This window comes from Eucyclogobius newberryi, unplaced genomic scaffold (assembly GCF_026437365.1).
Source record: "Eucyclogobius newberryi isolate DKJ021-1_F unplaced genomic scaffold, fEucNew1.0.hap1 SCAF_22, whole genome shotgun sequence".
Classification (NCBI taxonomy): Eukaryota; Metazoa; Chordata; class Actinopteri; order Gobiiformes; family Gobiidae; genus Eucyclogobius; species Eucyclogobius newberryi.
Window position 1 is genome coordinate 3278806 of NW_027315857.1, and position 18493 is coordinate 3297298.

At 46.5% G+C, this 18493-nt stretch overlaps 1 protein-coding gene across 1 annotated transcript in view; it reads left to right on the forward strand.

Annotated features, from left to right (window-relative positions):
• dok1b (docking protein 1b) overlaps positions 1–18256 on the forward strand; it is a 48614-nt gene extending 30358 nt beyond the window's left edge. The window contains exon 5 of the mRNA XM_072459378.1: positions 16666–18256. Coding sequence (XP_072315479.1) covers positions 16666–17733 — 1068 coding nt within the window. The 3' untranslated portion in view covers positions 17734–18256. The remainder of the gene's footprint in view (positions 1–16665) is intronic.
• The last annotated feature ends 237 nt before the right edge of the window (positions 18257–18493 follow it).

The window sequence follows — 18493 nt, forward strand, 5'->3', positions numbered from 1 at the left end:
CAACGCAGGTAGATACAGAGGTAGATCCAGAAGAACAGATCACTTATAGGAAGTCTGAAAAACACTTTCAGTAGAAGATCTCTTATAAATAAATAAAAACTCCCATAGACAAATAAATAAATAATGTGCACCTGTGATAAAGCCAGCGTAACAATTGGTGTTGTGTTAGAACAACTTCCGTCACCTCAGAAGTGACACGTGCAGCCATCCCACTCAGAGAGAAAACTAAACTGTAAATTCTCACCGGAATGGTGGTAAATTTCTAAAAGAGGCTCTAGGTGCAGTGGGAAGCAGGACAACAAATGTCCCCCTCCTCGCAGTCTGGAGTCTGGTGCTGATAATCCAAATTATGGCACTCAGGGGAAAAACCTAGAGGCCGTCACCGCAGTGGTACTCTCTGGAGGTACACTCTCTGGAGCTGGAGGTGTCTAGAGTAGTGTGGCACCAATTAAGGCTGGCGAGGTATGTTCGGATGGGTCCAGAGAAGCACCGAAGTTCCACACCCGACACCAGCAGGTGACAGAATGTTTGGTTGGTAAAGCAGCAGTAAGTCCAATCTTAAATTCTCTTCTCATTTTTGGTGGAACTAAATTCTGAAGAAGCTGAGTTGGAAAGAGGGTGTTAGTATCAAATACACAGGCTTATATAGAATCCAGGAGGACCCCTGTAATGATCAGAGTAGGTGGATATTTATATTTTTCTCAGGGCTAGGCAGAACCTAGGAGTAGACTGGCCAATAGCAAAGGCCATAGAGGACGTAGCACATACAACATATAACTAATTTTAGCTGTAGACAGGAATGCGTGCACATTGCGACGTGTTTTCAGATGCCCAGCTCAATCTCTGAAGAGGCTACGTGAAAACAGTGGAGGAGCGGGGCAGCCTGACTCTGTCCCATGCTCATGTTTGCCTCGGATTTGGCCAACTGCTTGCACTATGCACAATTTCTCCCACCTTTTACCTCTGCATCTCCGTCTGACTTGTAAAACTACTCAAACTGATGGCTCATTTGGTGATGAAGAATATATACTTGTATATCGGCCCGTTTCAACATTGATCCCATGCGTTTTTTTCACGGTAAATGAGAGTGCGGAAACAGGAATGATGGAACGGTGACCCAGTAATGCAAGTGCTTCTTCTTTTTGAAACACCTTGTTTACCTCAGTTTTTCATTCATTAGCACCAGTTCTCCACTATGGAGGTGTTTGACCTGGAGAGAGAACAAAACGGGAGAGACAGAGGGAGAAGAGCAAAGGAGAGATAAAGAGTGACAGAGTAGAGACAGAGGGAGAGGGGGTGTGAACAGTATTCATCCGATTTGTTCAAATCCGACCCAGCGCACTTTCGTTTTTGGAAATATATCCGATATGTATCCAAACTTTTAGAATGCGACAGTGTGAATACGGCAGTATTTGAGGAGATCACGACAAAGTTGGCCGAGTAAGGGATTAAGCGCTCCTGGCTGCAAAAGAAACTAAGGACATCAGAATCAGAATCAGAATGGATTTATTGCTATTGTCAGTGAACAAAATTCAAAAGCATAGGAACTTGTCTTGGTGGACAACACAAAACAATTAAACAACAAACAATGAACAAGTTATAACAACAAGCTATCAGACAAAAAATAATGATAGAATAAAACTAAAATTAAAAATAGGCCTAATATGTACACAAATTTACAGTTGTACAGATATACTGATGCAGTGCAGAAAGTGAACAGTGCAGTGAGTGGTTCATCAATCATGGTTAAAGTGACAGTGTTTAAGAAGTGTTCATTAGTCCAACAGCAGAGGGAAAGAAACTGTTCTTGTGGCGAGAGGTTCTGGTACGGATGGACTCCTGCCTGAGAGGAGTGGCTCAAAAAGTCCATGTCCAGAGGGAGAAGGGTCGGCATTAATCCGACCTGCACATCCCAGAGTCCTGGAGACGTCCAGGTCCAGCAGAGATGGAGGTTCGCGGCCGATCACCTTCTCAGTAGTCTCTGTTTGTCCCTGGCTGTGGCTCCAGCGTACCACACGGTGATGGAGGAGGTGAGGATGGACTCAATGATGGCCGTGTAGAACTGCATCATCATCTCAGCTGTCAGCTTGGCTTTCATCAGCTGCCGCAGGAAGTACATCCTCTGCTGGGCCTTCTTGATGAGGGAGCTGATGGTGATAGATAAATAAATAAGTTGTTGATTCGGCCCTGTTGTTGTGATTTTGGGCCTTACAAAAATAAATTGAATTGAATTGAAATTGAAATAAAGGGGGCGGATGTTACGTGCCTTTTTTACAGACAGTGCGTTACATTTTGTGCGTATGCGGGCCACATTGAGCTGCATTTCGTTCACATCAGACACAAAAAGCAGTCGTATTGTTTTTTAATATGAAATCAGATTTAACCAAAAAATCTGAATTGGCCTCATACCTCGCAGTGTGAACGTAGCCTTTGTATCTTGACTACTACTTGGGTCGTCAAGTCTGTTTCCTGTCTGAGGCTGACACTCCAAATATGTCCAGATACAAAATATTTTTTTCAATTTAGTCTGACGAAAAATAAACAGTTAAAGTTATCAGCACCAAATAATTCTACGCCTAAGCATAAGCACGAGTTGTCGGAAACTGTGACTTGACAGCTAAATTAAATTGAGGTGGGGTTTTAGGAGCATTTCTTTGTTTGTTATATCCTTCTAACGACTTCTGCCCAAATGATATTGAAACAATACAGCTTAATGTAACCATTTCGGTATTTTGGGGCATTTTGGGGCATATGTAGTAGCTATTTACATGATACATTAGGATTACAGGCTAATTCTCTACAAGATTCAAATGACTACCAAATGACTACCACCACAGCACTGAAACTGCACTAGTTAAAGTCACAAAGGATTTTTATTAGCTGCAGATGGCATTCAGCTGTATTTATCAATGAAAACCGATCAGACCGATCAAGTAGACAGACCTAGTGCTTGTGTGAAGGATATAAAAACCCGGATGACACTTAATTATCTGCTTCTTAACCCTGAAAAAAACAAGGTCATTGTGCTGGGCCCTAAACATCTATGGGACGCTTTATCTGAGCAGATAGTCACACTGGACAATGTCAGTGTAGCCTTCAGTTCTACTGTAAGAAACCTTGGAGTCTTATTTGACCAAGAGCTCTCTCATTTAAAGCACATATAAATCAAGCCTGTAAAACAGCCTATTTCCATTAGCGCAATATAGCCAAAATCAGAAGAATCCTGCCTAAAAGTGATGCTGAAAAACTTATCCATGCATTTGTAACGTCTAGATTAGACTACTGTAACTCCCTGCTTGCAGCGTGTCCTAAAAGCTCTATAAAAAGCTTTCATCCATCCATCCATCCATCTTCTTCCGCTTTATCCGGGGCCGGGTCGCAGGGGCAGCAGTCTGAGCAGGGACTCCCAGACTTCCTTCTCCCCAGACTCTTCTTCTAACTCGTCCGGGGGGATCCCGAGGCGTTCCCAGGCCAGCTGAGAGACACAGTCCCTCTAGCGTGTCCTGGGTCTTCCCCGGGGCCTCTTCCCGGTGGGACATGCCTGAAACACCTCCAGGCGCCCAGGAGGCATCCGGAACAGATGCCCGAGCCACCTCAGCTGGCTCCTCTCGATGTGGAGGAGCAGCGGCTCTACTCCGAGCTCCCCCCGTGTAGCCGAGCTCCTCACCTTATCTCTAAGGGAGCGCCCAGCCACCCGGCGGAGGAAACTCATTTCGACCGCTTGTATCCGCGATCTTGTTCTTTCGGTCACTACCCAAAGCTCATGACCATAGGTGAGGGTAGGAACGTAGACGACCGGTAAATTGAGAGCTTTGCCTTTCGACTCAGCTCCCTCTTTACCACAACGGTCCGATGCAGCGACTGCATCACTGCAGCCGCTGCACCGATCCGCCTGTCGATCTCACGCGCCATCCTTCCCTCACTCGTGAACAAGACCCCGAGATACTTGAACTCCTCCACTTGGGGCAAGGACTCCCCACCCACCTGAAGAGGGCAAGCCACCTTTTTCCGGTCGAGAACCATGGCCTCGGATTTGGAGGTGCTGATTCTCATCCCAGCCGCTTCACACTCGGCTGCAAACCGTCCCAGTGCATGTTGCAGGTCCAGGGTTTGATGGAGCCATCAGGACAACATCGTCTGCAAACAGCAGAGATGTAATCCTGTGGTCCCCAAACCGGACACCCTCCGACCCCTGACTGCGCCTAGAAATTCTGTCCATAAAAATTATAAACAGAACCGGTGACAAAGGGCAGCCCTGGCGGAGTCCAACATGCACTGGGAACAGGTCTGACTTGCTGCCGGCAATGCGAACACAGCTCCTGCTCCGGTCATACAGGGACCGGACAGCCCTGAGCAAAGGGCCCCGGACCCCGTACTCCCGGAGCACCCCCCAAAGGACACCCCGAGGGACACGGTCAAAAGCCTTCTCCAGATCCACAAAGCACATGTGGACTGGTTGGGCAAACTCCCATGAACCCTCGAGCACCCGATCCACTACCGGGACGAAAACCGCTCTGCTCCTCCTGAATCCGAGGTTTGACTATCAGTTGGATTCTCCTCTCCAGTACCTTGGAATAGACCTTACCCAACAATGGAGGCGGAGAACATGGTCCACTCGGACTCAATGTCCATATATATATATATATATATATAGATATATAGATATATAGATATAGATATAGATAGATATGTTATATATATATATATATATATATATATATATATATATATATATAATATATCTCCAGGTGTCATTGCCCACGTGGGCGTTGAAGTCCCCCAGTAGAAAAACTGAGTCCCCGGTCGGTGCACTGTCCAGTACCCCTCCCAAGGACTCCAAGAAGGCCGGGTACTCTGCACTGCTGTTCGGCCCGTAGGCCGCCACAACAGTGAGAGACCTGTCCCCCACCCGAAGGCGGAGGGACGCGACCCTCTCGTTCACTGGGGTAAACTCCAACACGTGGCGACTGAGCTGAGGGGCTATAAGCAAGCCCACACCAGCCCGTTGCCTCTCCCCGCGGGCAACACCAGAGAAGTGGAGCGTCCAGCCCCTCTCGAGGAGATGGGTTCCAGAGCCCAAACTGTGCGTGGAGGTGAGGCCGACTATATCTAGTCGGTATCGCTCAACCTCCCGCACAAGCTCAGGCTCTTTCCCCCTCAGCGAGGTGACATTCCATGTCCCCAGAATTAGTCTCTGTGTCTGGAGATCTGGTCGCCGAGGCCCCTGTCGTCGACTGCCACCCAGATCTCTCTGCACCGGCCCCTTATGGATCCTCCTGCGGGTGGTGGGCCCACGGGAGGGCGGCCCCATGTCGCTCTTTCGGGCTGTGCCCGGCCGGGGCTCGCCATCGAGCACCAGGCCTGGGATGGGGCCCCGGTGACGCCGATCCGGGCGACGTAAACGGCCTTGTTCGTGAACTCATCATAAAGGGCTTCTGAACCAATCTTTGTCGATCCGTCACCTAGGACCTGTTTGCCTTGGGAGACCCTACCAGGGGCTTGAAGCCCCCGACAACATAGCTCCCGGGATCATTCGGGCACTCAAACCCCTCCACCACGTTAAGGTGTCTGTTCAAGGAGAGGAAAAAGCTTTCAATTGGTTCAAAATGAAGCAGCAAGATTACAACAAGAGAGCATATTACGCCAGGGCTCGAGTCTCTTCACTGGCACCCTGTCGAGTTTAGAATCAAATTTAAAATCCTCCTCCTGACCTACAAAGCATAAATGACATGGCCCCATCCTACCACAAAGATGGGGAGCAGTCTGCTCATACTCCATATGAGCAGTCACAAAGCGCTGGTGAGAGCTGACTGCTCGTTGCAACGCTCCCTCGCTTTTCCAAACTTGTTGTGCTCTATTTACTGTAATTTTGTAAGTATTTTGTGTACATTCACTTGTAATGCCCCGTTCAAACCGCAAACGCCTATTTGCGCGTTATGGCGAAGTTGGACGCAAGTACGTATGAAGAAAAACGCAAATAAGCCGCGTTCTCGACGCAGCGGAGCAGAGCCGAAATATAGTAAGCAGACGCGCATTCGCAACACCTCCACGCGCGTGTTGTCAGTCTAGCTTCTTTAATGGCGGATCAAAGTTGAGACAGTGCCTTTTGCGTATTTGCTTTTCAAAGCCCAAAAAAACGGAGACGCTCGACGGCGTGTCTGGATCCACCAGTGATCCGAGTTGAGTCAATACCATCATTTGCTTCAAGACTGGATAAATCTCGCTCTCAGCTGTAGTTTCGTCTGTCCCGGGTCCTGACTTGTTTTCCTGCATTGGTGCGCGGATAAGTACCAGGACAACAACAACTACAGGCGCCTGTCCATCAGTCCATCAGGTCAGTACAGAAATATTCATGTCTGAGCACAATAATAAAGTGTATCTGCTGTGTATGTGCTGTATATCTGCTGTGTATCTGCTGTGTATGTGCTGTATATCTGCTGTGTATCTGCCGTGTATGTGCTGTGTATGTGCTGTGTATCTGCTGTGTATGTGCTGTGTATCTGCTGTGCATGTGCTGTGTATCTGCCGTGTATGTGCTGTGTATGTGCTGTGTATCTGCTGTGTATGTGCTGTGTATCTGCTGTGCATGTGCTGTGTATCTGCTGTGTATCTGCTGTGTATGTGCTGTGTATCTGCTGTGTGTCTGCTGTGTATCTGCTGTGTATGTGCTGTGTATGCGCTGTGTATGTGCTTGTGGTTGTGTAGAAAACCAATGAAAAGTACATAGATAGTAAAAATTAAACATAGTTTGCATAGTGTTAATATTTTGTTCTAGTGCACCATTTTAAATTCGATTGTGGTATATTTAAGTGGTATATTTAATGAAAGTACAAGTAAACTAAATTTAGGCTATATAGTTATTTGTTTGTTTTTTATTCAGATTTCTTGCCACGGGGGATTTCTACAGGACAATCACCAGCAGCTTCAGGGTTTGTGTGTCCAGTCTCCTCCATCATCCCTGAGCTCAGGCGGTCATCTGGGACTCTCTCGTGGCTGTGTCCACAACAGAAAAGTGTTTTTCATATTTATAGCAAAGACCACATGCTCACTCAAGATTGAGCCCAAATGCCATGTTGTTTACACAGAATGATATAAAGTTAAATGAATAAAACAGTGATAAGCTTCTCAGCTCTTAAGTTACCTGTTCTCTTTATTTCTGCACCTACTTGTGCGTTGTAACACTGAAATTTCCCCACTGTGTGGACTAATAAAGGATTATCATCTTGCCCTTGTTTGTTTTTGTTTATGATCTTAAATTGTGGTAAATGAAATAAGTAGATCTTTAAATAGCCACTGATTTTCCCACAAACTACCCAGTATTATATATATGAAAAATATGCATGTAAACAGGACACATATTTTATAATATAAAATAATTTATTTTGTGGAAAAATAGAACAATAACTATATAAAAATTATATTATATTAAAATATATATCACACACAGAACAGGAACAAAAATGACCACGGCGTGGCGTTGTAGAAGAGTGGGGAACAGAGAGGAAAAATAAGTCTTTCCTCTCCTGCAGAAGATGCAGCTCATTCATCTCATCTTCAGGCTCCAATGGTTCCAGATTGAAATCAAATGAACCATTTGTTATTTTACACATTCTTTTGAATGAGCTGGAACCCTCTGCAGGAGAGGAATCAGGTGGAACATGAGGAGGGTCAGTCCCAGAGCGTTGCCAGCACCTCCCTCTCAAAGCTGGAGGACACTGGCTCCAGGTCCTCTTCCTCGTGGGCCTACAAAAAACACATTATTGCAATTTAGATGACACAGGTTAAAAAACAAATTGTAATCCAACCAAACCCTTTTACACACCTGTGGGTGCAGCAGAAGGGCCAGCATCCCCTGAAGCAGCAGGAGCACGGGCAGGAGCAACAGGAGCAGCAGGAGCAGCAGGGAGGGCTGAAGGCAAATCCAGATCTTCAAAAAGAACATTGTACAGCAGTTATATTTTAGCCCAGTACATTTACTGCAATATTATTCAAACTTGTATTATTATAATACAGCATATTTAATGAGGGATACATACCAAGATCATTTTCCAGTTTCATCAGCTCTTTGACTAACTTTACACTCTCACTAGAAGCACAATGAGCTGTGCACTATAGATTCTAGAGCACTATAGATTCTAGAGCATTGATTGTGTAAACATTTCTTTGAGGCTGTGGGACAATTAAATAGTCCTGACATTAGATTGTAGTCACTCATTTCGCTGTTCGAGTCAGTAATTTAAGTTTTGTATCTACGTAATGTATGTCTCAAATGCATCAAAGTAATTTTAAAGTCTCATTTCAGGTGGAGCATTAGCTCATAGCCTAGCTCTGCTAGTTGAGCAGAACAACAACAACAACTAACCCTTCCGACAGCCCTGCTGCTGCTTCTTCTGGCCCATTCATGTGTCCCTACTCTTCTGCACATGTCCTCTGTCTTCTGGCCCCTTCATGCGTCCCTACTCTTCTGCACATATCAAACACAAACCAGCGCAAATTATTTTGGCCGTATCAACTATCAACACATAGATTTTAATTGTCTCAAAGTTGTGATAACTTACCCCACAGTCCAGTCTCCTCTGATCCTCCTCCAGGCTCCCTCCTTCTTGTATTCCACCAAAGACACGACATAAAGCTCCTTGTGTTGACACACCGCACTATAGTTTATCGTCTGCCATTGTTGTGGTGCCGGTTCTTCTCCGGGGAAATGTGTACATAAGTCACCGGAGCATCATCTCTGATTGGCTTCTGCACCGCCGCGCCGCAGAAAAGCTCAAAATTCTGAACTTATTTGCGGCGAACCGTTTTGATGCATTTAAGCTTATACGCCCGTCAAAGCGTCTCGAGCGGAAAACGCAAAAGCGCGCCGCAAATAAGCGGAAACCGCGCCGCAAAAACGCAGGAGGTGCTCAAAGCGCGTTTACATACACTTTGAATGTAAACCGGACGCTTTTGACGCACCGGTCTGAACGCACCATAAGGCCGAGGCTCGCAGACACGGGCTGGATCCGCACACGAGATCCCTGCTGAAGTTCTTCGTAAACGTGCAGAGGCTGGCGCGCGGGACGTAAACTCCGGCAAAGGAAGATATGCTTCGGACCTGTTCTACCCGCCATCGTCACTGGAAACGTGAGATCTCTCGAGAACAAGACGGCGGAACTGGCGGGTCTTACGCAATCCTAAAGGGAGTACAGGGACAGCAGCGTCATGCGTTTCACGGAGCCGTGGTTAACCCTAGAAATGCCGGATTCTATTATCGCTTTAGACCGCTTTCATCTACTGCACGCTGATAGAACGGTTGCTGTGTATGTGGCCCCCTCTGCTAATGCTTGAAAATGCTTGTGAAACACTGCTCTCCTGCACCAGCAGGTTACAGACACAGCACCCACAGGCCCTCTTCCTTTTCTCTGGTGACTTCAACCATGCTCCTCCCTCATCTTTTCTGTCAACATACACCCAGTATGTTAGGTGCCCCACCGGAGACAATAAAACACAGGACTTGTTCTTTGCCAACACCAAGGAGGCTTATTCTTCTTCCCCCCTCCCTCCCCTGGGCTGCTCGGACCACAATCTTGGACATCTGTGGCCTGTGTATGAACCCATTGCAGGGTTCAGAATAAGCGGTATTGCATCGCAAAATGCGACGCAAGTTCTCTCAAATGCGATGCGTTCGTCATAAAAAAGGGTGTTTGTATCGCAGCTTTTGCGATACAAAAATGTGTGTTCAATTGTAAAACCAAAGCGCCTAAAAGTACTGATCACTCGTAAATCGATTGTCAATAACAGCATGACACATGTAGGACGCTGTGTTGACATGACGAGTCCCGCTGCCGTTTTAGACCACGAGTCTGAAAGTGGGAGGAGCCACGTGCGGTAAAGTTTGCATCAGATTCAGACTTCCGAGGTCAATAGCTCCTAAACGCAAAAGTCTTTGCAGATCATACACAGCCAAAATATTCATATTTACACTGCCAAGTGACACAATCTCGTTTTTAACAATCAGATGCGTATTTTGGGCACAGCGAATTACACTGATCGGAATGCGCAGCCGGAGCCGAGACGAGACAAGACCTCCTGTCTGGTACCAGTGCCCAAGACACCGCGCGCCAAAGACCTCAACAGCTTCAGGCTGGTGGTTCTCACGTCCCATCTGATGAAGACACTGGACTGGTCCTGGACCACCTCCGCTCCACCGTGAGCTCAGCCATGTACCCGCTGAAGTTTGCACACCGCCCTGGCATTGGAGTGGAGGATGCCGTCATCTCCCTGCTGCACCGCTCTCTCTCTCTCTCACCTGGAGAAGCCTGGAAGTGCTGTGAGGATTCTGTTTTTTGATCTCTCCAGCGCCTTCCACACCATCCAGCCGCTGCTCCTGAGGGACAAGCTGGAGACGGCTGGTGTGGAGTATGACCGGGCAGAGTGGATCTGGACTACCTCACAGACCGACCCCAGTTTGTGAGAGACTGTGTCTGACACCTGGACCTGGAAGAAACTGGACAAAGTCATCAAGAAGTCCTGGGCTGTGCTCTGGACTAGGTGCAGGAGGTGGGGGACAGAAGGGTCCTGGCTAAACTCACATCTATGCTGGACCATGAGTCTCACCCCCTGCAGGACACTCTGTCCGCTCTGGAGAGCAGCTTCAGTGACTGATCCGCCCTCGCTGTGTGAAGGAGAGGTTTCGCAGGTCTTTCCTTCCTGCTCTTGTCAGACTTTACAACAAACACTGTTAGCCCTGAACATGTGTCATTCATCTTCATAATCACGTGCAATACTGTCATACTCATGTGCAATACTGTTTGGTGCTATATTCTCTATCAATATAACAGCTGTAAATAAGAGTGTAACTATTGTTATATAGAATAAAAGGTTTTCTTTTAAGAGTTTTGTAAGAGCTTTTCTATAAGAGTGTTTTTATAAGTTATCTGTTTTTTATTATTTACCTCTGTACCTACTTTGTGTTGCAACTCTGGAATTTTCTCATTGTGGGACAAATAAAGGCTTATCTTATCTTATGAACGCTCTTCATCTGCCTGGAAGAACGGATTCTCCTCCTTAAGAGCTGGTTCTCCTCCTGAAGAACTGATTCTCCTTCTGAAGAGCTAATTCTCCTTCTGAAGAGCGGATTCTCCTCCTGAAGAGCTGATTTTCCTCCTGAAGAGCTGATTCTCCTCCTGAAGAATTGGTTCTCCTCCTGATGTGGGTCCAACTCCACTGTCTATCTCACGTCCGCCTGTCTGTCAGGGAGTCAGATTTCTCCTTCACCATAGAACTCCTCCAGGTTTCTACTTTTCCCAAGGAGGTTTTTTGTAGTTTTTCCTGGTCGAGAAGGAGGGTCTGAAGACAGGGGACCCTGGGACATCACCCCTCGTTCCTACAGACATTGTTTAATCCGTTTTTCACTGTCGCCCTCCAAGACGTTGTTGTGATTTTGGGCGTTACAAAAATAAATTGAATGGAATTGAATCACCTACTGTGTACAGTATATGTATTCATGAGCCTCCCAAACGCACATAGCGCACCCAGTCAGATGATAATACCATGCTGCCAAATGGTAAAAAATGCCCGATGTTGGAAGCAAAGCAGGGAAGGGCCTTGTTGGTGTTTGGATGGGAGACCGCTGAAATGCCAGGTGCCACAATGGGGTGGGAAAGCATAATATTGTTGTGTCCTTGGGCAAGACACTTCACCCACCTTGCCTCCAGTATACATGTATGCTAGTGACTGAATGAGCACACTAGCCACCAGTTTATGTGAGATTTAACCCACTCTCGTTGTATAGAGTTCTCTGTCAGGGTGCACTTTGCCATACACAAAATACAATTGAAAACCAAGACCATGAAGCAAAGCTTTTTGGGATGCTTGTTTGTGTTGTATTTTATGCATATACATGTACAATAAACACATTCATAGAGGGAAATCCCATAATTAAAAAAATATTATAATTTTTTTAAAGTGGTGCATCGCTACCGCAGTGCTCTGCGCTATTTTGCGACAGCTCCGCCGTGACCTGAGAGCCCCGGTTCATCTGAAAAATAATGATTTGGTGTATATGTAACATGCGTAAGGACCTTGTGCTCCACGTGTTTGGAAGTTAGGAACTTTACGTGCCGTGGCACCGGAAGAGAAGATGTTTCCGAGCTTTGTCGTTGGATTGAAAGGCTGCACGAGTCCACAGTACGTCAGACAGTTGTGCGTGATGTGCGGGTTGTCCCACGTGTAGGGTTATTAAAGATGGACCGGGGTCTCGTGCCGGAACATGTGCACTTTTGTTTAAGGCACGTTTAAATTCATAAGCTAATTTCTCTGTGAATATGTGTTGATTGTATTGATGATAGTTCTGCTTTAGTTCTGCTTTACTCCTGCTTTAGTCCTGGTTTAGACCTGGTTTGGACCTGCTTTAGACCTGCTTTAGACCTGCTTTGGACCTGCTTTAGATCTGCTTTGGACCTGCTTTTGTCCTGCATTAGTCCTGCTTTAGTCCTGCTTTTGTCCTGCTTTAGTCCTGGTTTGGACCTGCTTTAGACCCTCTTTAGTCCTAGTTTAGACCTGTTTAGTCCTGGTTAAGTCCTGGTTTAGACCTGCTTTAGACCTGTTTTAGTCCTGCTTTAGTCCTGTTTAGTCCTGGTTTAGACCTGCTTTGGTCCTGCTTTAGACCTGTTTTAGTCCTGCTTTAGTCCTGTTTAGTCCTGCTTTTGTCCTGGTTTAGTCCTGTTTAGTCCTGCTTTAGACCTGCTTTGGTCCTGCTTTAGATCTGCTTTGGTCCAGCTTTAGACCTGTTTTAGTCCTGCTTTAGTCCTGTTTAGTCCTGCTTTAGTCCTGCTTTAGACCTGCTTTGGTCCTAGCTTAGTCCTGCTTTAGTCCTGTTTTAGACCTGGTTTAGACCTGTTTAGTCTTCCTTTAGTCCTGCTTTAGACCTGTTTTATTCATGCTTTAGTCCTGCTTTAGAGCTGTTTTAGTCCTGCTTTAGTCCTGTTTAGTCCTGCTTTAGTCCTGGTTTTGACCTGCTTTGGTCCTGCTTTAGACCTGCTTAAGTCCTGCTTCAGCCCTAGCTTAGTCCTGCTTTAGACCTGGTTTAGACCTGGTTTATAGTTTATCCACGTTTTTCTGGTAGATATGGTTTGTTTAGTCTTGGTTTAAACCTGGTCTTGTCTTAGGTCTGCTTTGCACTAGTCGAGTCAGGTTTCTGGCAAACACTGGGTTTGCGTTACCTGGGATTTAATGCTTTTTGCATGGGATCCTCTTACAGAGACTAGAGGACTGGGTGGGCACTGCCCTAAACTGGTTAAGGTCCTATCTGGAAGACAGGAAGTACTTTGTTGAAATTGGTAGCTGTGTCTCAGACCACATGACCCTGACCTGTGGAGTGCCCCAAGGGTCAGTCCTGGGTCCCCTTCTGTTCAACCTCTACATGCTGCCGTAAGGTCAGTTGATACGCAGTGAAAATGTGTCCTATCACAATTATGCAGACGACACACGATCTATGTTTCACTGTCGGCAGGTGACTAAGTCTAAAGTATATATAATGTGCTTATTAGTTGCGTGAAGCACGTTAAATGAATTGGGACCATAAGAGGAATGATGGACCAGTAGATTCACTCTGTCACTGCATTCAACAGATCAGTTTGTGGATGCAAAACAACTTTCCAGCTGAACTCAGACAAGACTGAAATAATCGTTTTTGGCCCACAGAAACAAAGAGAAAGTGTTAGAGTCTCGCTCTAAAACCTACAAACCAAGTTAGAAATCTGGGGGTAATAATGGACTCAGACTTGAACTTTAATAGCCACGTCAAATCAATAACATCAGCAGCTTTTTACCATCTAAAAAACATTGCCAAAATCAAGTGTCAAAACCAGATTTAGAGAGACTTATCCATGCGTTTGTCTCCAGTAGATTAGACTACTGTAACGGCCTGCTCTCTAGCTTGTGTACAAGTCTCTCCATGGTCTAGCACCAAAGTACATCTTGGATATTTTAGTGCCATATGAACCATCTCGGACTCTAAGGACCTCAGGGACCGGCCTCCTGCTGGTGCCCAGAGTCAGGACTAAACATGGGGAATCTGCATTTCAGTTTTATGCAGCTAAAATCTGGAACAGTCTTCCTGAAGATGTGAGACAGGCTTCTACTCTAACAATGTTCAAGTCTAAGCTAAAAACAGTTTTGTTTAGCTGCGCATATGACTGAAAGGATTTTTTTCTTTGCACTCTTCTCTTTTGTTTGTGATTTTATTAGTTTAGACAATCAGTTGGATTGATAATTTTTAATTCAGTTAATTTTATTGTATTTCTTTGTGATTTTAATGCATTTTTCCTGCTGTGTGAAGCACTTTGAATTGCCTTGTGTATGAAATGTGCTCTACAAATAAACTTGCCTTGCCTTGCCTTTTGTCCTGCATTTAGGCATGTAATATTGTTGGGATAATATGACTTCTCTGAAAGTAAAGTTGATTTCAGATGTTGAATTGTGCCACTGTGAGTTGTTAGTGGATCTTATAGAGATAAAACAGAAAATTGTGGCGTGATTTTGCATGCCGGCCCCCGGACCTTAGCCCCCCGAAAAATCTGGCCCCCTGGAAACTATAATTGGAGACCCCTGATGTATACCATGTATGTTCAATTAACATGCACTGTCCTGACCAAATAAACAAATAAGTGCCTTCTAGTGGAGAATACATGTATACAAGCCCCTCACCCAAAATTGATTTAGTGATGTCATTGGATAAAAAGAGTGAAAGTTAGAGTGAAAGTTTGAAGCCTCTTCTTTAAAACAACCCCCTCAAGTATTTCAGAAAATGTTGGCTGTTTTCTTTACAATGGTTTGATTAGGGTGCCACCTTGGGAGTGCAAAGTAAATCCATACAGCAGGCCTGGCCAACCCGCGGCTCCAGAGCCGCATGCGGCTCTTTGCCTGGTTTCATGCGGCTCTTTTACGTTCATATCAACATTTGTATTTGTGTTGTGCGTGCGCAGAGGTGCCAGCACGGTGATCCCCCACATGGCGATCTAGATCACGGTGCGCGGGCCGAGGCGGACTTTAATCAAACGCTTCCCGGCCCGATTTAATGATAATATTCCCTTTTTTCTAAGATTTATTAATAAGAATGACCCCGTCCTTGCACTCAAAAATGCTCGTCCAAATTTCAAAATACCCCGTCCAAAATACGGGAAGACGGCCCCTATCTAAAAGAAAACCACCAATATTGAACTTCAATATGGTATTTTCGTCAAACGCACATGCGCATGAGGGGAAATTCCGCAAAGCAGGTGTCAATTTCGCTCTCAAAATGGCAGGGGAAAAATGCACAGCTAAACGAAAACATGAAGATGAGAACAGGACGTTTTTAACAGAGTGGGAAAGTTTATATTTTTTTGTTGAACGTAATGGCAAGCCATTCTGCCTGATATGACTTTGTTGAACTGAGAGTTTGTGTGTGAGACAGTGCAAACGTCTCCTTCACACAGCGAGGGTGGATCAGTCTCTCACTGAAGCTGCTCTCCAGAGCGGACAGAGTGTCCTGCAGGGGGTGGCACTCATGGTCAAGCATAAATGTGAATCTAGCCAGGACCCTTCTGTCCCCCACCTCCTGCACCGAGTCCAGAGCACAGCCCAGGACGGAGCTGGACTTCTTGATGACTTTGTCCAGCTTCCTCCTCTCCCTCTCTGTGATGCTGCTGCTCCAGCAGGCCACACATACAGGAGGGCTGATGCCACCACAGAGTCATAGAAGGTCTTCAGGAGTGGCCCTGTCACTCCAAAAGACCTGAGTCTCCTCAGGAGGTAGAGCCGACTCTGGCTCTTCCTGTACAGTGCGTCTGTGTTATGTCTGAGTCCAATCCAGTTTGTGGTTCAGATGAACACCCAGGTACTTGTACGAGTCCACTCTCTCAATGTCCCTTCCCTGGATGTTCACTGGTAAGGTGGCAGTGGGGTGGCGTTTGCGGAAATCCACCACCATCTCCTTGGTCTTCCCCGCGTTGATGAGGAGGTGGTTCCGCTGACACCAGTCCACAAAGTCCTGCGCCAGTCCCCTGTACTTCGCATCGTCGTCGTCCGTGATGAGTCAGATGATGGCAAAGTCATCAGAGAACTTCTGCAGGACACAGCTGTCTGTGTCGTGTCTGAAGTCTGCAGTGTAAAGGGTGAAGAGAAAAGACGCAAGGACAGTGCCCTGGGGCGCCCCCACACTGCAGGTCCGAGTGTCAGACACACAGTCCCGTGCTCTCACAAACTGGGGTCGGTCCGTGAGGTAGTTCAGGATCCACTCTGCCAGGTCATACTCCACACCAGCAGTCTCCAGCTTGTCCCTCAGGAGCAGCGGCTGGATGGTGTTGAAGGCGCTGGTGATGTGGCTCTTTGCAGTAACACAGTAAAAAATGTGGCTCTGACTGGTCCCCCTGCCATACAAGGAACAAGCCCCCCTGCCATACAGGACCAAGCTTTCTTTTTGCAATTGCATATTAAACTAATTCATGGTACTGCACATTTAATTAATTCATTGTACATTTAATTAATTAATTAATTGTGTAACTGTAATTAATTAAATACATATATAATTGATTATTAATTCTTCATTTAATCATTTAATTTTGGCACACTGAACCCTCTATATCTAACACTAGTTTTCTTCTCTGCTTCTTAACAGCAGTGTTTATTTGTGGTCTGCAGGTGATGTTTTCCTTTGAGGCTGGCCGCCGCTGTGACTCTGGTCCAGGAAACTTCACCTTTGACACCAAACAGGGCAACGAGATCTTCTCTCTGGTGGACCAGGCCATCCAGTCCCAGAAAGCTCTGGCCGAGGAGATGCCCTCCTCTCTGCAGTTCCTCTGCAGTGCCGGGGCCCAGTGCAGTGGAGGCGACAGCAGCAGAGAGGCAGAAGGAGACTCAGGGGGAAGCAAACCAAGCTCTGGTGATGAAGTCCTGAGCTGTAGGGAGAGGCAAGAGGGAGAAACCAAAGGGCCCACAGGAAATGCTGTGAAGGGACGAGGCTTACCTGACACTCCTGCCCTGTTGGGGAGGTTGGGAAGCAAAGGAACACTCCGCATTCAGGCAGCAGGGGGCGGTGCTGAGCAGGCAGGGCTATACTCTGAGCCTGCAGACTATGTGCACCCCCTGAAGAGCCTGGATGCTCTGTACTCGGACCCTGTGGACAGCCTCAAGGCCCAGAACCACACCCTGGCTACTCCCAGACCCCCCGACCTGTATTCACAAATGTACGACCACATCACTATGGAGATGAGCCACAAGACCGGCGCTCTGAGCCTGAACGCAGTAGGCAGCTCAAGAAGCAGAGGAGCGGCCAAGAGCACTCCTTTAGGCCAGGGCCAAGTACAGCAGGAGCACATATATGATGAACCTGAAGGTTGTGCCAAAGGAAGTACTTTACCAAAGGCTATTTATGATGAAGCCACTGCTCCCTCAGGACAGGAGTGCCACTACAATGGCCTGTTCCGGAACAAAGTGTCTGAGGAGCACAAACACTCTTCACTCCCGCTAGGGCCACCACCATTAGGCAAAAAGTGGCTCAGAACCCTCACTGCTCCCAAACCTGCATGGGTCGCTCGCAATGAGGCTATGCCTCCCTCCAATGTCAACAATAACAACAATGTGCGGGGTGGAAGCAGCGCTGAGCTGTACAGCAAAGTGTCCAAACAGAAATCTGTGGGCTCTTGCTACAGCAAGCCGAAGCAGGAGCAGAGACCAGACCTCATCTATAACAACTTGGGCAACATCTGACATCCACACATTGGGGCAGCTCAAGACGAAGAGTGGACACTACAGTCACAGAATATGTCACTGTATTATTGTGACGCTGCAGGGACATTTGTGTAGACCTTAGATAGGCTCTACTATTGAAGGCTCTGCTCCTGCTATGTGTGCTTTCTGGTATTTTGGGTATTTTACTGGGCAACCGACTGTTGGCTCTGCTCCCATGTGTGAAGGCTCTACTCCTGAAGGCTTTGCTCCTGAAGGCTCTGCTCTTGAAGGCTCTACTCCTGTAGGCTCTGCCGCCGAAGGCTTTGCTTATGCAGCCTCTGCTCTGTTGTGCCTCCTGACAATAACATTGCTTGTCTTTGGACAGTGGGACAGATGCAGTGTGTTGTCACAGCAGCCAATACGGCTAATGATACATGTGACTCACTTTTGTGTCATCGTGAGCATTTGACCAAAGTTTACTACACGACGGCCACAAGTATGATGCTTTTCCAATGCAATGTGTGAAGAATGTGACAAAGTACATTTGTATGGGTTATGCTGCTGTAATAAACGATAGAATGCTCAAAGATGAGATACAACTTTATTGATCTTACAGTGGACAAATTCACATAACGCACAAAATCATAGTTTAGAAAAAGCAAATGTATTTCACCCTGGAGAGACAAAGAGACCACGAGAATGGACTGTTTAGCAAGCTTTATTTGCGAGTTATTTGGCGCTCAGACCCCGGCGGAAGACGTTGCAATCATGGGCACTCCATGATCTATTTGTATTAGAT